This window comes from Convolutriloba macropyga, chromosome 14, assembly GCF_964194025.1.
Source record: "Convolutriloba macropyga chromosome 14, txConMacr16.3, whole genome shotgun sequence".
NCBI lineage: Eukaryota > Metazoa > Xenacoelomorpha > Acoela > Convolutidae > Convolutriloba > Convolutriloba macropyga.
The window spans coordinates 18,476,173-18,500,791 of record NC_134481.1 but is presented as its reverse complement, the minus strand read 5'-3'; the positions used below and the strand labels follow the sequence as shown (position 1 = coordinate 18,500,791).

General features: G+C 38.0%; 1 protein-coding gene across 1 annotated transcript in view; it reads right to left on the bottom strand.

Annotated features, from left to right (window-relative positions):
• LOC142352870 (sodium- and chloride-dependent GABA transporter 2-like) overlaps window positions 1–24,619 on the bottom strand; it is a 59,071-nt gene that overhangs the window by 23,915 nt on the left and 10,537 nt on the right. Inside the window, exons 4-9 of the mRNA XM_075405025.1 lie at window positions 24,456–24,610; window positions 13,096–13,247; window positions 10,323–10,596; window positions 5,488–5,591; window positions 4,566–4,690; window positions 4,175–4,287 (exon numbers count right to left, since the gene is read on the bottom strand). Of these exons, the coding sequence (XP_075261140.1) occupies window positions 4,175–4,287; window positions 4,566–4,690; window positions 5,488–5,591; window positions 10,323–10,596; window positions 13,096–13,247; window positions 24,456–24,610 (923 nt within the window). The remainder of the gene's footprint in view (window positions 1–4,174; window positions 4,288–4,565; window positions 4,691–5,487; window positions 5,592–10,322; window positions 10,597–13,095; window positions 13,248–24,455; window positions 24,611–24,619) is intronic.

Here is a 24,619-nt window from a genome sequence, read left to right as displayed (position 1 = left end):
TCATCCTTATTAGAATAATTTTGATCGCTATTTTGCTTAGCAATTCGGCGTCAAATAGATTAAAAAGCGCTTTCTTTACTTTTCAATCAACTGCTTTCCAGGTTCATTAAAATTATTTCTCAGCCTCAGTCATATTTTGAAAGCACAGTGAACTTGTCTAACCTGTTAGACGGCTGTTTAAACGTTTTTATGGCTTCTAAGTGGTTTTGAATAGGCAAGAATGATGCGCACCATATTTTATATGCAGGACAAATTCATATCTGAATCCCATAGCGACAAAATATACAAAATATAATGCTCAATTCAATGCAAACACGGCAAAATTTGTTGGTGAAAAGATTAAAAGCTTGGCAAAGGTTGGTTTAAAGCAATAAAAAGTTTAGGAGAAGCGAGTTCGAGTTAAAAACATAAACACAAACAGTGACTGACGTGGGGTTGACTTTGGTTGATGGATGTTGCAGCAATTATCATAAGGTTAGGTAAGCTGTGTGTGTGTGTGTGTGTGTGGGGGGGGGGGGGGGGTGACGAAAAAGCTAGGGTGGTTGAATAAAAGTTAGTTAAAAATTAGATTCAAAGCCGAAATTGTAGGTTTTATATAACACGTTCTGATTCAAAAGCGCAGAAGCGTTTATACCTCATAACTCAAGATTAGTTAGTTTGCAAAGGTGGCTTCAGCTTTCAGTGCCTGATTAATTTTTACCTCGGATTTTCTAAATGTTAGTTCCAAACATTCAAAAACATAAATCAAAAATCAAAGAAAGAGACGTCTATAGCTCAAATTATAAAAATCAAGTCATCAAGTCAAAAAAATTACAGCATGAAAAACATTATGTTCAGCATAACTCTCGCCAACAAGGTTTGCTTTATATGCAATTCGAGTGGGTACTGGTAACATTTAAGTTGCGTATCAACTCGTATTAACTAAGCTAAAATGGCTTTGTGGTATTTACCGAAAAGTTACTTTAAGAATAAAGAGCGTGTATGCTACTATAGTAATTAACGAGTGTAAGCAATAAAGGTATGATCTTATGCTGCTCCGACTTAACTTAGGCGCTTGAGAAATTTTTAGACTATACAAATATATTAAATGTGGTGGCTCAGCGCTGAACGACTGTGAGTCTCAAATCCGAGTAACAAAAATTATTATTGAGGCCCGTAGTTTTGTGGGCTTCTAACGCAATCAATCCAAGACTTCGAAAAAACTTCAAAAATGCAAAAACTCTAAACACAGCAGGACCAGTCCTGATATTACAATACAAGAAAAAAATTGACATACTTTATACAAAATGACCTAAATGCCAGATGGAAAAAATTATTCCAAAAATTTAGCGGAAACTATCAAGCATAATTTTTTATTTCGAAGTGAGCACGAAAACAGATAACTGGGCAGCTTACCAATCATCGACACAGAATATTTCAAGTAGAGGAATAAACAGCAAAGTTCACAAAATTGGAACAATTTAGCACAAAAAATTGGGTCTTTCGCGGTATAGCTCCAATTATGGTATAATAACAATGAATTTGTGGGTAAACGTTATATGAGCATTACGCTGGGAGGGCTACATTATGAATGACACAATGAAAAGGGAAGGACTACAATTTGAAATTTCCATTGGATTCTGCGAGGACTCCTGGTGTTACTGTCCTACAAAGTAAAGTAAAACAGCGTCCTAAAAATTTTTGATATACATAACTTCAATGCTTCAAAAACTATCTTCGCACCTTGTACCTATAAAATACTGAAGAAACAAAAGGCATCGAAATGAGAAAACAAAAAATGTTTGTTACGATTCCACTAATTTTGGTACTATTTTAACATTTCGATTAACATTTTCAATTTTACAGAATACCATAAACAACAACTGATATAAAACTTTATAGAACTTTTGGACATACAGGAGAAAAATGAGGCAATAAAATGTAAAAAAAGATTATTTTGAAATAATTAATTCAAAAATTAATTTTGAAAACCACTTTCTATAAAAACGACTTCTGAATCAAAGAAATCTACTCAAGACGCCATCTGCAAGTTGTAGTAAAGCTAAATTGAAGAATATAGGCCCCTCAACCAAAAAAAGTGGCAAAATTTTTCAGAACAGAAAAATGGAAAAATTCCAATTTTATCCATTTTTTTAAGATCTTATTACGAATACATATACCTGAAATGACAGAAAGGAAAAATGAATTTTGAGTATATGAATCATCATTGAACTTTTAAATACATTTTCGGAAGATCTATTTAAACCAACAAAATTGATAAAAACGTAGAAAACCACATCATCTTGAAGTAAAAAATTCTGAAACTTGCCATTTTAGGTAAAATTGTCGCCTCCCAAGAGACTTTGAACACTTGCAATATTCCTATAGTCAGCGGAGGTTATCGTGATATAAAAGTCCATTAAGAAACTTTTCGTAAGACGTAGCCCAATGGTTTTCAGATAAACTGATCTTTTTGTTCAATTAAACTTGAGTTAGGATATTTACAAGTCAATGAGAGTAGTAATCATTCTCGTAACTAAAAAATCTCAAACCATTATAGTACCAGAAAAAAAAAGAATCTTGCAAGAGATGCTGTCGAAGACATCAATGTTTAAAACATACAGATCAATATAAACTAAAGGTGCATGTCTGCCTAAGGTACAAAAACATTTTATAATTTACGATTAAGTATTTTGTGCATGGTAGGTATCTATTTTATTTTTTTGTTTTAAAAGTATTTCAACCTTATATTACGCCCTTGTCAAATTTTCTAATAATATGACTCTGAGAACAAAGGCAATACTATTGCAGTATTCAAAACAATTTAGTATCATTTCTTTTTTTTTCTGTTTTCTTCTTTACTCTTCACATGCCCTCTTCTCAATAAAAAAATTGCCATGATAAAAGTGATGAAATTGTACTCAACAAAAACAGATTTTCTACGCTTCTGCTTGATTATAATCAGATTTAAATAAATAATGACGTAGAAATTTGTAAAAAATTTCTTTTTGTGTATAGACATTTTTTGCGATGTTTTAACTTTTGGCAGAGTATCTGTAGTCCGTTTAAAACCACCCGATTACAGCTATGTTCTTTTTCCATTGTTTTATGATTTTAGCACAAAACCTTTCAAACACCTAATAAGAAACTTCTATAATTGTTCACATTAGATTGAGTTACAGATGGCACTAAAAACAGTAGGTTTCCTTTGTAAAATATTGAAAAAATAGAGAGAATTTGTTTCGATCTGTTGTTTTAACGTTTCTTGCTTTGCTTCTTTAAGTTGACTTTGACATGAAATACACATAATAATCTCATATTATCTGATATTTTAGCTTAAAAAATTACTTCAAGCTCAATTTGCTGTATTATGATAAATTGCAAAAAAATTTCAACTCGCATAAAATATGAGCATTGCAACTTTGGGATTGAGGGAAATAATAGCACGGAAGTGCTCAAGATAACAAAATGTAGAAGGTTCAGTTATTCATAGCTTCGCGTTGAGGATGTTACTTTCTGTTAGTTAGTCCGGATAAACTGATTTTGTTTTAGGTTTCGTATCATCCAGATTAGGTTGTAGAATCTTTTCAAAATTCACAATTATAAGACGTATGAAAAAATAATTACATTTCGTAGACACGATTATTTATATTCTTAAAAATAAGAGCATCTTGAGATCGCCCCTAATAAGGAGTGTTAGAACATTTGTCTCCGACTACTGCGTTTGTATTACATATATGATCCATTTTTTTGAGATTCTCTCTCTCTCTCTCTCACACACACACACACTCACTCACTCACACACACGCACACACAAACATGCACAAACACACACACACACACACACACACACACACATACACACACACAAACACACACACACACAAACACACACACACACAAACACACACACACACACACAAACATGCACAAACACACACACACACACACACACACACATACACACACACAAACACACACACACAAACACACACACACACAAACACACACACACACACACACACACAAACACACACACACACACACAAACACACACACACACACACACACACACACACAAACACACACACACAAACACACACACACACACACACACACACACAAACACACACACACACACACACACAAACACACACACACACACACAAATTAGTGCTTAATTTAAAGATCTCACCTGGCTGTCAAATCCCAGTAGAATGATCATGAAGAAGAAAAGGATGGCCCACAGATTAGCACATGGCAGCAGACTGATGGCCACTGGGTAAGTCTTGAACACAAGTCCGGGGCCTAGAAACACAAAAATACGTACGATCAGTTATACATAAGGACATTTAGTCAGTAGCACAACAATAAACAATTGAATATGATTCAAAGATAAGCTATAATAGCTCTCTTTATATAGCTAGTCGAGACAAAATGATCATCTTGAAAAATCGTTCAAATTATGCACATTTTCTAATATCATGTAAGATTTTGGAAGATTATGTAACATACGGAGCATCGTCTCGCAAGATCAAGCAACATGAGCATTCGAAGTCAACTAGGGTAAAAAAAGAAGTGCGTACCACTATCAGTGACCTCTGAGATTGGCAGTCCTGTGACGTAAGCAAGGTGTCCCAGGATAGAGAAGACTCCGAATCCCGCGTAGATGGAAGTGGCAGGATTGGCTACACTGATTACAATCGAGTCCCTAAAGTCACAAAAGCGCTACTCACTACCATTTTCCCATAGAAAATACTGCTAATTTATTTTGACTGGTACTAACTTGCCATGTGCCTTATCATAATGTAAACATTTAAATGTTGGACACTTTTGGACACTTTTTGGACACTTTTGAACTTTTTTTGGACACGTTTGAACTTTTTTTGGACACTTTTGGGCACTTTTTGGACACGTTTGAACTTTTTTTTGGACACTTTTTTTCAAAGCAGTGAATTTATGTAATTTCACCGCTAATTTCAGCGGTGAAATTATGTAATTCCACCGCTACCAGGCGATTAAGGTTTTTTTCACAGCATTCACCGCCTGTTTTATGTAATTTCACCGCATTCACCGCTCATCTTACATAATTTTGCGTTGAATGGCGGTGACACCGCGACCCGGGTTTTTATAATTAGCCATGCGTGAACGATATATCGCTCGTTTTTTCGATAGAGGACTTTATCATATAATTAACATATATCTATTCTATGTTTTTCCCATAGAGGATTTTATCGATAGAGGATTTTCTATCATGAGGAAACACACTTGAGTTATTTCACATGTCGTATATTGTCAAATAAAACAAACGGCGTGTACGCCAGCCAGTAATTCCCCTTCGAATCTCCTCCTGCCCCTATGTTCCAACCATGCAAAGAAAATCTTCAACTGAAAGTATCATACTTTTGGTGATAGAAACCGACTAAGGCCTGTTGAGCACGGTCTTTGCATGCATAATAGGGGAGGGGTGAATTCTTATAACTGTGGTGATTCTCTATTTAGACTTACCTTAGAACATTGTTGTGATAGTTGTTGAAACTACCCAGAGTTGGCAGTACTCCTAAACAGAGTGCGTAGGAGAAGAATATCTGGGTTCCCGCATCCACCCACACCTGAAAAAGAGACAGCCGGATAACATAGAAAGGATAATGCTGACTCAAATGTACTACCAAGTAATGAAAAAAGGCAAAATTTGCCAAAAATTTGCTATCATTTTGCAAGATTAGGGAAAGACATGCACACGTTTTCACTTGCAAGCATGTTGCATGGAAACTGTTATTCCACTACAAAGTTTTATGCATGTTTTGGTTGTCTATAATGTCACAAATTCCAATTCAAAACATTTGTTACACAGTTTTGAGTTTTTATTGCGTTCACAATATTTTTCACCGATGAATAGTGTAAAGTATTCGTCTCAAAAGAAACAAATGTTTCAAATAAAGACTTTTGATTAGAAATCTTGCAATAATCAAACAAGAATCTTAAAAAGATTGAAACAGATTGCAAGATCGTTTCCAGATTTTATGTATCTCAGCACTAGGGCAATAAGAGTGTCTCGGTGCTAATGAAAATGGCTGATGAAAAGTTACTGGCCAATCAGAATTGAGATTGTGTGAATACTGTTTTCAGATTAGCTGATTGTTCCATAATGCACTCAACAAATTCCCCATGGCTGGATAGCCATGGCCTAAGAGGCATGATAAAACGCAATGAACTTTATTAATTAGATTTAAGTTTTGTTGAGTGTACATTAATTGAATGCATACTCTTAGAGTGCGTTTAGTTTCTCGGCCAAACAGAATCGTTGAAATTTCTACATTTTGGTACGTCTATTTGAGACGTCAGCACTGTATCTCGGTCAATCCGTTGTTAGAGATATTTTAATGGGGGGGGGGGGGGGGGTATTTCTTGGGGGGGCTATATACTCAAATGGGTTTTTTTCTGACAATTTTGGCCGATCGATATAATAATCGTAGAGAGTTGTGAGTGGTATCATTAGAAAGCTCGTCCAGCGTAGAATATGGAATTAAAAAGATTTTTTTGATTTTCGTTTTTTTTCAGGGAGTTATCGAGGTTTAAACTTCTGAGAAAAGTAGAGTGAATTCAGTTGTTTTTATTCACATTTTCTTGAATTTTTTACTAAGCTTTTTGCAATTTTGCGAAAAATTTGTTAAATATCTTTAAAAAAAATGCGGTTGATTTTTTTTAAAGACAAAAAAATATTGTGGGCTATTTTCATTTAATTTCATCTAATTTTTTTGTCAAAAATTCTTGCTAAATATTTAAAATTCAAACTTTTTCATCAAAAAGAGCACGCAAAAAGCTTCTTTAGTCCACTTTGAAAAAATTTGCCGGAAGTTTGCAGTTTTTGCTGACTTTACTCGTTGATTATCAAAAACGCAGCATTTTTTAAAAAATATTTAACTAGTAAATTAACTATATATCTATAAAATTCAGGAAATAAGTGTTCGTTTTGGACAAACAGCATTAGCAAGGCTAGTTTTAGATCAATCTTGGACTGTTACAATCCAAAAAAATTCGGATTGTAACCATTGGGTCTTTTTTTAAAAAATGAACTTTTTTATATTAATTACAAAACAGAAAATTTCAAATCAACACTCACTGGGTCCAATTGGCCTCCTATGCAGCTCAAAATTAATTCATTTAGTTTTTTACCCGAGAGCTTTTGCTCGTTTTGACTTTTAAAAATAATTGATTTTCAAATAAAAAATGGCTTATTGAACTTCGCTTCCATTTTTTATTATTAATTTTTTCAACTTGTAACTTAGTTTGAGTAAAGAAAGAATGCTTTTTCTTCTTACTGATTTAAAATATAATCTCTATTGCGGTTTTACGCCTTAAGTTATGGTTCTCTGGCTTTGAAACTACTAGACTTCATATTTTTTTTAAAAAAATTTATTAGGTATTTGCCCATTTTTCACGTTTTCTAGGTTTGTCACATTATCATGTTTTTGACCGTTCACATATCACAGTATTGGCGTTTAAAGAGAAGAAGAATTGATAAAACTAAAACCGTTAAAGATATAGATTATGGTTTCAACGGCTTCGACACTACTTTCTCGAAGAATTTAATTGATTTTTTTTTTAATTTTGTGCTTAACTGTCGTTTTTACTTCGTCTTTCTAGTCGTATAAAATTTCCTGTATATTGAAAGATTTCACTGTATTTTCATGGAGTTGTTTAGGAGCCATTATTCTGATATTAGTAGATGGCTCAGGGCTTTCATGACTTTGACAACAATTGTTTTCCAAAATAAAAATAAACACTTCTTAACTTCGCAATTTTGTTCCTTTTATTGTCTATTTGTTAGTTAGTTTCGTTACAGGTCAAATACGGCGCTATTGTTGGCAAGGAATGGACTTAGAAGGGATTGATGTCACAAAATATAATGTTTTTAGAGAATTCGTTAAGACTTTACTCGCTTCGACGCGGACTTTTCACAAGAAAATGGATATTAATGTTTTTATTTTTGTCATAATTGACGATGTTATTGTAGCCATAAAACATATTCTGGATAATTGCAGTTCGCAGGGGCTTCCTTTGGACGAATAAAGGAACCTGTTTAACTTCTTCAGTTTGTAGTTAATGGCTTTTATGACTTTAGAAGTATTTTTTTCGAAAAAAAAAAACAAAGTATTACCTAAATTTGCCCTTTTTTCTTTTTTGCTTACTTGTTACCTAATCTCATTAATGAGAAGTCACATACTAGATTGTTGGTGTGTGAAGAAGGCGCAATAAAACCATATTTCGGGGGACAAATTATGGCTTTACGGCTTCAAATGCGTTTTCTGGCAAGTTTTATTTGATTTTTGTTTGCTGTCTATTCGTTTTCTATTTGTTGTTATAATGGACCGGTCTCATATCTTTTCTGGTGAACTACAAGTTATTTTGCTTAATTTCAGTTTTATCTGACACTGTTTTGACTTTGTTATTAAGTTTCGTTTTTAAAACGTACAAAGTTTCTTTATATAATTCTTTTTTGTTGTTGTTGTTTGATTTTGCTGTTCGTCTTGACTCGCTTTCTTGATATTAGCATATCTCCTGAATCTAATGCCTAATTTTCTACTCCACTGAGTTATTTGCTTAGGAGGCTAACTTTTCGTTCATTTAACATTTTTTTTTTTGAAAAATACTTGAGTTTTTGTGTTTTTCTATCTGTTCCTCATTTGGTAGACAATTATGCCAAAATTGTGGATGAGGGGGGTCGGAACCTTAGGTGCGATCGCACATTAGCAGCACATATTTTCAGTATTTTTAATTGTTTCCAAACATTAGGTAGAGAAAATTTTTGTGTACTTGAGTTATCGTCAGAAAAATTCACATTTTTTGGGCAAGTAATCTTCAGCATTTTATCTTTAAAACTGAAACATGAACCATTCTTAAGTTGTAATGGGAAGTCAGCAAATTTTTCATTTAAAATTTCAAAAAATTTCAATCCCATTAACATTTTAACAACAAACTTTACGACGCTTTACCTGCTCTGAAAACTCACAATGAAGTTGCCCTTCTTTTTCTTGTTTTTGTTCAGTAGGTCAAAATAGGCAAAGCAAATCATTTTTATTTACCTAGCTCCTGTTTTTATAATTTACTGTTTTTATAACGTTAACAAGGACTACACTGAGCTCGAGTAACTCCGGCCACTTTACCATCTACTTGAGTGACAAAAAAATTCTTGATGAATGTCAAATCTCGGTTTATCGACTCATTTAATTGATAAATTTTCAGTACAGGTAATAATCACATAAACACGGTTTTAATTCTTATATTTATCGTTAGTTGGCCCTAGTGCATAACTACAACTGGACCATTGTAATATGGGTTTCAATATAGAAGTAATGATGAGTATACTATTTATAACTTTGATAATTTTTTTAAATACCATGTGTTATTTTTACTTTAAACAATGACTTCATAACAACCTTTTGAACAATTTAATATTCATTTCTATTTCACAGGTTTTTGGCTCTGATTAGACCAATCGAAAGCTGATGAAATGTTAAGTTCGGACCAGTAGTATGCTAATTGAGCTTTGAGAGACCCCTTTAAAGACATTTTAGTTTGCCTTCATCAAATGGTCCGTTGGCAGGACAATTCCTGATCCTGTATTGTTTTGAGATATCGAAATCTGAGTTATGATGTGATAAAAGACCATTCCCGTATGGCAAGATGAGATCAGATGCCATTTTGGTTATACCGTTTTTATGCCCTAGTTAAAATTTTGTCGAAAAAAACGACAGTTTCTAACTCTTAATGTCTGGAAAGAAACTCAAATCCATTACATTTGTTTGACTAGTGATATAGTTTCTAATACTTTTTAAATAAAAAAGAATTTTTTTATTTGAGAGTTGCTGACGTTGTCGCCTTATAGGATTCTCCAGGAAAATAAAAAAGACTAAGGTCGCTCTGTTCTCGCTCTAATTTTTGCTATTCTTCGATAAACAAAAACGAAAAGCTTTTCTTTATATGCTGATAATTATAATATAACTACATCACCCTTCAATGCGCTTGATTTTTCCGATTGTTCGATTGCATTTATTTCCCTTAAAAATAACTGCTTCGTAGGAAAATAAGTAAATTCAACTGAGTAAGTCAAGACTTGAAAAAAAAAAACGTAGCAAAGGCAATATACCGGCCTAAAAAACGACAAGACGTCATTCAAATTAAAGATGGTGAAAAACTCAAATAAGGTCACTTCCTAAAAATGCCCAAATTGTCCAAAATCCTGTATAATTGTGACCGTTTTTGACCAGTCTGTTTACTTGTTGTGGGCTTTATTTTGCTACATAATTTATACACAATGCCTTGCAATGAATGGTACACGCCTCAGATTGGGCCAATTTGGAGAAGTCCGGCTTCAAATAGAACATCAACCCTTGTCCAGACCCTGGAAGTGTACAGCCTCTGATGATCATACATGTGATGATAAAATATGGGAAAAGTGCCGTGAAGTAGACAATTTTCCCTGACAGACTGATTCCTCTGAAGATGCAGAGGAAGCAAAGAGCCCAGACCAGGAACAGACACCCTGCTAGATGGAGCACAATTGAACCCGGGTCTTGTATGCCATCCGAGTTGTTGCTCATTAGCACGTGACGTCTGCAAACAATTCAGCAAATGACACAACAACCTTCGGGTCATTCTCCATTATAGCCCCCTCCCACGAATTTATGACGCCCATCCATGGTATACTTATAGTGGGGGTAGTGTAATAAGGGGGTGGGAGTATACGTAAATACCCCCTATGTTGGAGAGGTGGATTAAAATGGCATGGACCCCAAAATTGTTTCCATGTAAACAAATAAATCGCCTTGATACCCTACTAAAATCTATATCCCAAACTATAATTCGGTTTTCTGTGTCAACTGTTTGCTTCCTGTCATTTTTTGTGCAAGATTATTCCATTACTGAGTTACTAAGTAAGGTCTAAGTAAGGTGCTTGAGATCTTACAACCATTCCGTTTATCCTAGAAGCAATTCAGGTTGTTGCCATAATACAAATCCTACGTTGAATATACGTCCAATTAGAATTAAACATTCCCAAAACATAGCCGGCAGATTGCCGGAAAATAGCCGCGATAGACGCTTGTGGCCTACCATGAATTGATGCAACTAAAGAACTAAGATTGACAGATCGACCACCAGCTTTTTAATAGACCACTAGACTTTATGGGTCAGATTCGGACTATCATTTTTATTAGACACATTTGCTCTACAAGGAAAAAGCCCTAACGGAGCTTTTTCAAAATTCATATTCGAGATTAGCACTCAAGCTTCTATTACTCAGGAATTAAGGCTTATAAGTTTGGCACTACTTACATGCATACTATTGACATTTAATTAGTAAATGTTCATAAAATTTAGAGTCCCATAAGTGAGTTCAGAAGTCATCTTTTTGAGTGAGGTAAGTCACGCAATTGACCTAACAGCAGAAATGACGTTACAAACACATATTTTATCTGCAAAGCAGTAGAATTCACTGAAGTCATTGAAATAGTCAATTCCAAGAAGTCAGGGTAAGACAAAACAAAAATCTGTTAGACGAAGTAAAAAACATAACAGGACAAGTCCTGAAATACATTTGAAGGAATCGAAAAAAAATTGAATTAATAGACCCGACTAACAGATCAAATGAACAACGTCAGCCAAAACACAAACAAAATCATCTCAAAAAATTGAGAAACAATCAATCAAACAAATTAAACAAAAATATAATCATTGCTAAAACTTTGAAGCTCTTACCCCTAAGGCAAAATTTGATCCCTTTAAATATACCCACTTCAAAAATATATATGTTCAATATCAGTTTTTGTTTCTGAAATTGCTGCAGTATTATATCTGCAAAGCCTGAAAAAATTCATTGGCCCTTGAAAGTCGATTAACTCGAAAATGACCCAAAAATTTTTCTTTTAAGTGAAATCAATAGCGAATTCTAATGAAATGTGGCTGAAAATCGTGATATTTTTATCTTCAAAATCAATTCTGAGTGTCTAGAGGCTATCCAATAACCCAATTCCAAGCCCTAAAAAATTAATTGGCTCAAAGGTCGATACGCAATAGTTATTAGAAAAAAATTCAGATTTCAAAAAACAGAAATTTGTTCATCTAAAAATTTTAAAAGCATTCAATTGCCCCCTTGCAGCTCTTTAATAACATACTATGAAACCTTGTATGAGATTATCTGGCTAAATAGGCAAGAAAAACTGACTAAAAGACAAAAATGGTGAAAAAAACTACAAATTTTATCGGAAAAATTTTAAAATTCGAAAGGTTAAATTGTTCAAAACAAAACCATTGGAAGCAAAAAATATGCAGCAACTTTTTTCAGACCGTTGAATAGGTTTCCTGGCACTTGAGAATGGACAAACATCAAAAAATTACGAAAACTTTAGGAATTGCAGATTTTATCAAAAAAGAAAATGCTAAAATTCGAGACATTAGAATGTTGAAAACCAATCCATTGTTACTAGAAACTCTACAGTGCCCAATTTTCAAACCATAAAGCAGATTCTCTGGCCCCTGAAGCTGAAAAAACTCAAAAAATGAGAAAAATTTTCAAAAAAATTTTGAAAAAGATTGCAAAAATTAGTATTATTTTGCGTGCTTGTGTTTGTAGTACGAAAACATACAGCTCATAAAACGGTCATAAAGAGTAGTTTTGTCTCGCAAAAGGCCTTCATCACTTTTTTAAAACTTGAACTTAAGACTAATCAAACAAAAGACTAAAAAAATCACAAAAAATGAAAATTTTCACCAATTTGAGCCCAAATACTCCTAAAAATGACTGTTTAACCTTAAATTGAGGCCATCCCAGCAGCTGCACCACTCTAATAACTTGAAGGACTGCTAAAATCCACTTTGGGCATCTAATGAAACTTAATGCCCGCTGGGCTTTACCTGTTTATGAGAGATCAAAGTCATTGAAAAATGTGTGAACACATCTTAAAAAAAATCACAGCGCCCCAATAAAATTCAAATTCTTTGAATTGCAAAAAAATAGGAGCACTATAATTGTCGCCTGGAATTGCTGACGCGGCTATTAAAAATTTTTAAAAAAGTTCCAAAATCGATAAAAATTGTGTAACTAAATGACCTTACACCCAGAATTCGTCAACGCTGGATGTCTTTGATTTGATCAGCTGGGAGAACTGATCTTCATTTGTGGTTTGTGCTGAAGAGGGAGTAATAATTCCCCCATTGTTGGAATTGTTAAGCTTCATTGCTTTCACTTGCTCTGCAATAGCCGACACCTGAAGCAGATTACAATTTGCACTCCAAAGAGCTTAAAATCATTGTTGACTTAAAATCATTGCTACTAAATTGTCAATATTAGAAATTCTTTTGATTTGTGTTAGTATTCGAGACCAAAGAGCAACATCGAAAACGCGAAAACGTTAAATTGTAAAAACATCTGGTGATACCATATACCGGTCAAACAATAAGACATCTCGGGTGGCAATCAAGATGTCCGAAGGTAAATAAACAGGATGACTATAATTATGAAAATGGTTTTCACGAGAATTTGTGAAAATTTGGCGCTATATCTTATTTCTATAACTTCTACCTTTTTGCAACTACAAACATTGTGCAATCCCCGATAATTATAATTCGCAGAGAGCGGGCGCATAAGTAGAGCTATTTAATGTCTGATTATTGAATAGATGCGTCTGATCATGAATATTTCAAACGAAGTTTACATCTGTTCAGACTTTTTTCTGACACACTCGTGTAGCTGAGAAGTAAAATAGTCTACCGTTTTGGAGTTTCAATTCAATCTTTTCGTATTATGTAGCAAACGATCAAAATCGACTATAAATCATCATGAAGCAACGTATAGCGAGCAATCAATAATAACAACGCATTAAGACTATAACGTATTAAGTATCGTTCGTACATAGCAACGTATAAGTATTGGCGAACACAGCAACAAGTGAGAGTTTAGACGGCAAGGCTTTTTTTGATGATCTTTTACTGGTTTTTGTCTGATGTCATTGACGTCAGAATCAGTTCATAATCGATCAACAATCGTCTAGAGAACCTAAAAATATTAAGCCTAAAACCGCCTTATTTGATACATATCATGGTATTATTTACTTAAAATTAGGTTATACGAACTTTTCCGGAACTTTTTATGTATATTAGACGCAATTCTATACGTAATTTAAATACTCGATTCTGATTGGTTAATATTCTCGCTTAGATATATTTAGTTACTAACATCCTCCAGCCCAGAAGATGCTGGGAGAATTGGTACTAATTTTACAAGCGGGCGAACGAGCGATCCGGAGGACGTGCGCAATACGGCGGAGCGTGCGACGCTGTCGGAACCGTAACGAAGTTCAGTGATCCGAGCAGTGGGGTAGTAACCCCTTGGGTTGGTCTCTTCAACTACCCATACCAAATCACCGGTCTTCAGGTCAAGCTCGGCAGGCGTCTGCCACTTGGAACCTCGGTTCAGCGCCGGTACGTATTCTTTGATCCAACGAGACCAAATAGCGTTAGCGTAAGACTGCGCGCGGGCGTAACGTTTACGGTGATCAAACTCATCTACGCCATTGATGGACGGGAGACTACGTGCTTGGTTACCGAGGAGAAAGTGATTAGGTGTTAATGCGCCTAGGTTGGACGGGTCGGCGCTTACGGGCGTTAGCGGACGTGAATTAAGTGCATGTTTGACCAGACAAAAAGTGGTATTTAAAACCTCATCTGTGAGGCGACGTGTTCCAAGGATTGTGTAAAGTACGCGCTTGAAACTACGTACTAGCCTCTCCCAGATGCCACCTTGGTGTGGCGCATTGGGCGGATTGAACCTCCATTTAATGCCTTTGTGGGCAAGTTCGACGGCGATGTTGATGGTGTTCCACTTCTCGATATTCTCGCGTAGTTCTTTTTCCGCGCCAACAAAGTTAGTGCCATTTTCTGACCAAATGATGGCAGGTGTACCTCGACGGGAGACAAAACGCTCCACTCCCATTACACACGAACTGGCGTCCATGGAAGGAACAATTTCGACATGAACGGCACGAGTAGTTAAGCATGTGAAGAGGAAACCCCACCCCTTCTTGGTAGTCCTACGTACAGTAACATAAAACGGGCCGAAGTAGTCGACCCCGGTGTTCGTGAAGGGAGGAGACTGGTATGCTAGTCTTTCTACTGGGAGGTCAGCCTTAATGGGTTGAATAGTGGCAGCGCGGAACATTCTGCGCGTGACGCAGTTGGATTTAATTGAACGCAGTGAGGATCGTAACTTAAGGATGGTATAACGTTCTTGCATTTTAGCCCTCAGGTAGTCAATACCTTGATGATGATGTTTAAGGTGGGTGTGCCGGAGGAACAACTTTACAAATGCATGGCGTGCGTCAAGAACGATAGGATGTTTTACATCAAAGTCAACTTCGACCAACCGTTTGATGCGGCCGGCCGATCAGATTAGACGATTTGGCCCAATAAAGGGAGAAAACGGGGCAATACGGCTACTCCGTTTAACGGGTTTGTTTTCGAGAAGATCTTTTCTCTCTGCAATGAATGACTCCTCTTGCACAAGATACTGGAGATGACGCTCGGCTTCGTCAAGCTCCGTGGGGTCTATGATGCTACCATCGACGTTACGGTAACATTCGTGAGAAGGTAACAAGCGGAGTGCGTATGCTGTTATCCGTAGCAACTTCTGATAAAAACTGTACTTATCGAAGGGAATTAGTTGCGGGGGCGGTTCCTTAGTTGACTTGGTTACGGATGCGGCCAATGATGTATTGGTTTCGTCAGATTCCTTAGTTACTATACCAAGTTTTATGTTTTTAACTAATTCGATGCTTGGTTCGAACGGGAATTCCTTGGTTCTTAAGAAATCTGGACCCCTCACCCAGCTACTTGATTGCAAAACCTCAGCGGACATACCACGAGTACCGGCATCTGCTGGATTATCGCTTGAGGCAACGTAGTTCCATTCGTCAACGCTAGTGTTCTAAAATCTCGCATACGCGGTTTGCAACAAATTTTGGCTGCTTGCTTGTGGAGTTGAGCCACTGCAAGACAGTAGTGCTGTCGGTCCACATAAAAACTTTGTTGACATGCACAGTAAGGGCTCGACAGATATCTTGTTTCAACCGAGCGGACAGTAATGCAGCTTGCAGCTCTAGCTTTGGAATTGTCATCACCTTCATAGGTGCTACACGAGCTTTACCCAGGACAAATGCAAGCTCTGTTTTTGGCCCACTAAAAGTGTTTACTTGAGCTCGGAGAAATGCAACAGCGCTGAAGACCTCTTGGGAACTATCGCCAAACATGTGTAGTTCCAGGTGTTTAAAGTTTGCCGAAAATTAGCTCCTCGGTATAGTGATTTCTGCAAGCTCGGGTAGTTCTACACTCCATTCGAGGAACTTTTCAACCGTGTCTTTTGGTAATTCTTCATCCCAGTGCTGCCCACTGACACGCCAGATGTCCTTTAGTAACAATCGGGCACCAACAGTAAATGGTGCCACTAGGCCGATGGGATCAAACACCTTAGACACTAGGCTCAATACCAAGCGTTGTGTTAAACACTTAGTTACTGTACTGGAGGTACCCCAACTCACAACTAGAGAATCATTGTTAAGATCCCATTTCAACCCAAGCACGTGCGAAGAATCCTCCTTAGCTGAGGCAATTACTTTTGGTTCGGTAGACTGAGTTGACGCATCAATTCGATCAGCCAGATTTGGTACATTGCTTACAAACTTAGTAAATTTGAACCCACCTAGATGGAGAAGATGTACCAACTCCTTCGATCTTTTGAGAGCCCTCTCAGGTGACTCCACCGAATCCAAGTAATCGTCCATGTAGAAGTTTTCTAGGAAGGCTTTGGTTGCTTCCGGGTACTGATTAAAATTGTCTCGGGCCGTGCGTTTCAGTGCATAGTTAGCGCATGTGGGCGAGTCTTTAGCCCCGAATATATGGCGCGTGTATTGATACACTACAACATTTGTTGTGGGGTCCTCCCGCCACAAAAAACGCAGTGATGGCTGGTCCCAATCAGGGACATCCACTTGGAGGAACATACCCTCGATATCTGCGGACACGGCAAACTGATGTTGACGGAAACTAAGTAGTACGTGGATTAGGTTTTGGAGCAGGTCGGGGCCAGTGAGCAAAGATTTATTCAAAGAAGTACCGTGGAACTTTGCTGCACCATTTAATACCCTACGCACTTTTCCCGGTTTGTTCGGATTGATTACGGGATGGTGTGGTAGGTATCACTCTCTATCCGACCGTTGCTCTACCTTGTGAGCATCAGGGACTGTAATCAAGTAACCTTTTTCCAAGTCTTCACGGATGGTATTAGCATAAGTTTCTTTCAATGATGTATCTCTCGATAGCCGCTTTTCGAGGGACTTGAGCTGTACCAGTGACGAAAAGTTGTTATTCTGGAGCTGGGTGTTGTCATCAGCCCATAACATACCGACATCGTATCTTTGGCCGTTATGGAAGGTTGTTGTTTCAAATATATCCTGCGCCCGAGCATCCGCTGCGGATCGTGGGTCAAATTGCTTGAACGCGCCGTACGATTCCACATCATACCAAGATTTAACCTGACAAGCCAATTCAAAATCCTGTTCAATATTGGCTTTGAAACACACCGAGACTAAACTTGAACTTGACGGGAGTGGGCCAATTAAAACCCAACCTATGGGCAAGCGGACAGCAAACGGTGAGCACTTTTCGTCGGCTGAAAAATACTCTAACGGGCGGATGGCATGGTAGACATCCTGTCAGAGTATCATCTCAATTTCTCCACAGCTATATTTTACTGGATCTAGAACTGCCAAATGTGAGTAAGTTTCTTGCATGGACTTGACGTCAATGACGTCAGAACCTGCGTTTAATGTTTCTCTTACGTAGGGACGCACAGTGAAAGCTTCGAAGTCTTGGTCTTTATGAGGTGTCACAGTCAATTGAACCACCTTTGTGTCAATGAGTTCTTCCGTGTTTATACCCTTGACGGTCAGTTTTAATGCGGTACCCTGCAAACCGAGTCTAGCTGCGAGACTATCGGACACCCAAGAGTTACTGCAAGCGATATCGCGTAAAACCAACGCTGTAGTACTAGTGCCAGAAGAATTAGTAAGTTTCAGTTCCGTGACCTGAAGGAGGCCTTTAACATCCGTCACGGAAGACAAAGTGGTTGTTTTGCTTGGTTGCTGTTGACCTGTAGATGGCCTACTTGTACCTGCGTTCGACTTCGAAGTATCGATGTTGTTGTTTGTTGAGGGTTTAGCTCGAAAAACCCTTTCAGTTCCATGAAGTAAGGTGTTATGGGAGCTGTTGCAACCATCTTTCCTACATTTACGGGGACTTGGGCATTGCCTAAACATGTGTTTATCACGCAAACAAGAGAAACAGAGCTTTGCCTCAGCCACGACCTTGGCTCTCTGCGTGGGGGTCTTTTCCTAAAAGACACGGCATTCCCACAACCGGTGGCTGCCTTTGCATACAATGCAACTAGAGATTGATGTTGACGGAGATCTCTCTTGCGGCTTAGGGTTACTCTTCTGTTGCGTATTTGCAGCAAATGCCTTTGAAGCAACTTTTGATCTTGTTACTGAGTTGTTGGTATCCTCAGTCATTGCTTTAGTTGCGGTATTCTTCATTAAATTGTGCGCTTCGGCCTTCTCTTTTAACCACTCGTTGAAATCAAGAAGAGTAGGTTTCACCCAATGCTTTTTGACCGTGAAGAGTGACCATGACTCCTTCATATTGGGTGGTAGCTTCTGTACGGCAGTGTTGAGAAGCGCAGCACTCTTTAAATCCGAATCATATGACAGCGATTTAAATACCCCGACGAGACTTGAAATGCACCCCGAGTAGTTAATGATGTTATCGCTATTGTGCATCTTCAATGGTGGAAAGCTGTTGAGCTTGTCCAAATGTGCACTTACGACCGCCTGTGGTTGGCAAAATTTACGTTCTAAGGTCTTCAGTGCGTCTTTGTACCTTGCGCCGCAGTAGGCGAACTCAGCTATAGCTGTTTTAGCTTTACCTGTAACGAGGGTCTTAAGGTATGTCAATTTTACATCATCAGTTAAGGACTGAGAGTCAATTGCGCTTTTAAATTGACCATACCTTTCGTGCCACTGTAGAGGATCCCCACTGTATTGTGACAACTTCCATTCGGGTAGTGGGTCATTCCTCTTGCTAGATAAGGCGTCAGTGAATGCCTTAATCAAGCTTGCATTTTCAGATGCTGGCGCTGGAGGCGTGGGATGCGGTGGGCCACCCCAACACAATGGTATCGGAGCAGTATGCCCGTATGTTGGATGTATAACCGGCGTGACGAAAGGTGGCGCGATGTTAGTAGTTGTACTAAAGGGGTTAACAGGGATGCTACAGTTAGCTGCGTAGTTGCTATTTGGATTATGTTGTGCACTCATTTGCAAGATGGGATGGCTGATGGTGGGGTTAGCTGTCTTTGGGGGTAGGTTAGATTGAACATTATAGACGGTTGCATTATTTTTCGCCTGGTTTACGTTTGGGAGAATATTTTGAGGAAAACGCCACAAATTATAATCGGGGTTACGGTTAAGGGGAAGTTTGGGTGCGGTAGGGCAAGGTAACAGGCGGGCTTGAGGTGAATGGACAATGTTTTGTTTTGGAATGTTGGGGACAGATAAGTATGTTGCTGTGCCCGCTGGAGGGGGCGACGGAATCACGGGAGGATGAGGAATCAATAGATGTTGAGATGGGAACACGGGAGGCGGGTTCACGAGTGGGTTTAGAGGTGGAGGGACATTATGCGGGGAATGGGCAATAGGGACTTGTGTTTGGTGTGGAATGTTACTTTGAGGTGGATTCTGTTGTTGCGGAACATGAGGCATCGACATATGTAATTGACAAGGCACACTGGAGCTCTTCGGACCCAAGAACTGATTTACCTGTGGGTTTTTTGAAAAATCAGGTACGAAAATGGAGTTCGTTGGTGCCATAACGGGTGTTGGTGGCCGGGGAGGTTGCATAGGTGGTTGAGGTGGTGGGAGTGCGACATTTTGTACGTCGACTGGTACTTGGTACACTTGGTTCACTTTACCACTGCCTGAGGGACTATGTGCCTGCTCGACTCTTTGATCAGTGAGTGGTTGCTGCAGTTGAGCCTGGAGGTATTCCCGATACAACGCTTCTGGCTGAGCAACAGAAATTGCAACTCCTGGCCGTGTGTACTGAGAAAGCATTTCAAGATATCGGCAACATTACTTGGGTTTTCTGGAGGACTACTAGGGGAAGTATCTTTAAAAGGAGGGTCGGCGGTTGCTGAACCAGGACGAGAAAGAAAAGTTTAACTCACTTGAATTACCTGCTGGAAACGAATTTACCAAATCCAATTCTAGAAGTGCCATCTGTTCCATTTGTATTTTAAGCTCCCTTTTTCTCATGGCAATTTCGTGTTTTTGCTTAGCGAGGCGCATGGCAGCTTGTTCTTGTTTCTCGGCCTCTTCGCGTTTTAGTTTTGCCATTAGAAATTCATGTTTACGCTGGCTAGACAATGATGATGTTGTCCGGCGTGAACTTCTCTTAGATTGCCCTTGAGGATTAACGCCCCCACATACGGTGTCTCGGTCAGCAACTGAGTCAATATAGCTTCTAGCCGCAAGCAAGAATTTATCGTTGTTCTTGGTTACATCATCCAACCATTGCTCAAGGACAGGGTAAATTGAATCTGGGTCCTCCGCTTTACTGGCTAAGTCAAACAGTTCTTCATTCTTCTGCACTAGTTTACTGAAAACATCCTTCAACTTAGAAACCAAGCGTTCAACTTTAACCCTCCTGTCTTGACGATCTATGGCATCTGTGATGTCCTTATGGATGTTACATAACTCAGATTCTAGATTAGATCTTGCATTAAAGAGTTTTTTTCAATTTTTCTTGCTGTTCGGCCATGATATTGAAATAGCTAACTTATCAATGAAGAGTACTCTCAGCCAAACACGTGGAATGAGGGTTATACCGAACCCAAATGACGACGACTTGATAATCAAGACGTCGAAGAGCAGAAAAGAAGTTACAAAGTAATGAATTACTCGGCGAAAATGAGTAACAAATTGGAGAGGGCGTCTAACGTGCTTGAAAGCAACGTGAGACTAAACAGGAATAAAGGCAACCGGGGAAAGAGGACTGGGTGGACGAAGCACGACGAAACGGGAGACAAAGCGGACGGGACGGGAAGGACGGGCGAACGACGCGCAACGCAACAGGGAACGGAACTGGCGAAAACGCGGGTAGTAAACGGGCGACGCAACGGACGGGACGGAACTGCTGAACGAGCAACGCACAAAGAAACGGGAAACGAGACGGACGGAACGGAGGCGTTGAGCGAGTACCGCGCAACGAAACAGAAAGGCGGGTCGGAACGTGCGGGAGACGATTACGCAGCGAGCGGGGAGGTCGGGAACCACTATGCTTGCAGACAGCAGCAACAAACTCAACCAAACAAACTAGCCGTAACTCCAGAACAAACTTAAGTCACACCCTAGGAAGGAGGAGAGATGCTACTGCAAGAGACAAAGTAGCACAAATCATTACGGGGCTTAATATATACAAATAACGAACTAATTTACGGCAAAGCAGTAGTATACTAAATGGAAGAAAAGAGCAAGAAATTTACTAGCCGTAACTCTAGAATAAACTTAAGTCACACCCTAGCAATATTCAAACCTAAACAACCGATCAGCATACCAACAATATTAAACAAACTACAGCAAAAGTTAAGTAATACGCAGTGCTTCTGTAGTCTATGAAAGCTGGAAAAGTTAAGAAACAATCTAGCCGTAACTCCGGAATAAACTTAAGTCACACCCCAGAAGGCAAAAAACCAAACCAACTAACAATCATACAGATACACGCAAACATAGAGCAGCAAAAATTAATATACTACAGCAGGAAGGCTAGTAAATTAGTAAAGTTGAAAAGTCAAAGAGCAATCCAGCCGTAACTCGAGAATAAACTTAAGTCACACCCTAGAAAGCTATAAGACCTAAACAACAAACCAGCATACTAGCATACTCAACATACTACAGCAAAAGCAACAACATACTTCATCACATATGACATACTACATCGAAAATCGGAAAAGTAGCGAAGAAAACGAAAAGCGAAGTTTTGGGAGAGCGACGTTATTGGAAAAAAACGGAACAAGGAGAATTGGAAAGTTAAAGAACGAAAAGAACGCGGACGAAAAACGGTATATAAACAATTGACGAGAAAAATTATGGGAATTCGATAATTTTTGTAGGCCGGAGGTTCTTTTTCTGTGTAATAAGTTTTGCTCAATTAACGAACCTTCTTGCTGGAAATTTTTTTTTTCTTTTTTGACAAATTTGTCAAAATTTGATGCATTTGTCCAATTTTTTTTTCAAATTTTGGTCAATTTTTTGCAAATTCTTGATTACGGAACGGTAATCCAGTAAACTGGACGGTTTTAAGCTTGAAAGTACGATTTATCAATATTCGGTATTGATTTTCTAAATTTTTTGATTTGCTTCAAAATTGACCAAAGATTTTCAAAATTGAACAATTTAGCAATATGTTCTCACATTTTTATCTCATATCTGAGGTCAATTTCTTGCTATGTAGACATAATGGACTAGTTTGTGTGAATTTCCCAACTTTCGACCAAAAATTTTCAAAATCTATGTTTTTTGCTCTTAAAAAAGTTTCTCAGCTCCCTTCTCCAAAAAATATTCTATTTAACTGAGACTTGTCAAGATAGTACTACTCGCTTTTCTTTACAATCTGGCGGAAAAGGATTTGTGAATATCGGAAGATTTGATCAAACTCCGAACCTTGATGTTTTTTAAACTCAAAAAAAAATCAACTGTGAGGGTTATTGGTGACCGATTTCAAAGAGGATTACAGTCAAATATCCACTCGTATAAATACCAGTGTTTGGGGCCGAACTTGCCGTCTAAACTATCTAAATACTTTACTGCAAAAAGAAAACTAAAAAGCGTTTCGGTTCTGTCTTACAGTTTTCTTTTTGGTGGTAGCGCTGAATTTACAACTTCAATATTGTGTTGTGGTAGCTGTAACTTCAGTTTCCAAAAGCCAGTCTATTGGATTGATTGAGCCCTGCTTTTCGTATTTTGAGAAACAGTTTGCTCCAATCAACAAAGCTACTATCTAATACGTGTTTTCCTTTAGTACGAACTTCAACACGGAGTTTCATGGCAAAAATTGTTAGGGCGTGCTCCGGATAGCCCAATGACATCAACATCTTCGTCAATGTCCAAATCGTTGGCAATGCAGTCGGCAGAGAAGAGGACTCGCTACACTTTGAAATTGATGTAGCAAACGGTGAACTGTTGTTTGTTGATACCAACCATGTCCCAACTGAACAATTCCAAGCATGATCCATCGTTACGAAATAATAAGTTGCGAACAGACTCACAGCAGAAAAGCTCGTCCGAAAGAAATATCCACTGAAGCGCGGCCCGAATAGGCTGCCAAGATTAAAGTTACAAATACAATTACAAGTAAATTTGCCTAAATGTGGCTCAGTAAGGAGCGGCAACAAAATGTAGCTGAGAAGTAAAACAGTCTACCGTTTTGGAGTTTCAATTCATTCTTTTCGTATTATGTAGCAAACGATCAAAATCGACTATAAATCATCATGAAGCAACGTATAGCGAGCAATCAATAATAACAACGCATTAAGACTATAACGTATTAAGTATCGTTCGTACATAGCAACGTATAAGTATTAGCGAACACAGCAACAAGTGAGAGTTTAGACGGCAAGGCTTTTTTTGATGATCTTTTACTGGTTTTTGTCTGATGTCATTGACGTCAGAATCAGTTCATAATCGATCAACAATCGTCTAGAGAACCTAAAAATATTGAGCCTAAAACCGCCTTATTTGATACATATCATGGTATTATTTACTTAAAATTAGGTTATACGAACTTTTCCGGAACTTTTTATGTATATTAGACGCAATTCTATACATAATTTAAATACTCGATTCTGATTGGTTAATATTCTCGCTTAGATTTATTTAGTTACTAACACACTCGAGATGGTCATACGTGACGAAAACTAGCCGATTAATGTGTGATTTGATTTGTATCTCACCCATTGCGAAGAGGAAGATTTCAATGTTTCTACCAGATGATAAACTGACACTTTGATTGCTGATAAATGTACCTTGCAGTTAACCTTACATTCGTAATTTAGTTTCTTGATTTTGATTTATCGATTTTTTTAGAATGAAGTACAGAATTTTGAAGCTTCATCCTAAAAAAACCGTTGGAACTGCAGGCGGCCCATTGGACCGTTTGTCATCGAAGCTCAAAATGTTTTATGATCATTGTATGTTTGGTATGTTTCCATAAAATCCATAAATGGCGTTTTATGGTTGGTAAGTTTCTTGTATGGTGGTCAACCCGTGATCTTTTTTAAAATGTGACTATTAGATGATTTTGTGTCACGTGACCTGATAGCAGTTGGGAGTGTTCCAAGTGTTGTCACAAGTGGAGAACCCGAGAGGGACCATGAATGACGTGAAGAGGTAGAAAAAGGCCCAAGCTAGTACCACTATGTAGTAAGTGTTGCAGTAGAACACAACCACTGTTGACGCTATACCGATACCTGCAACAA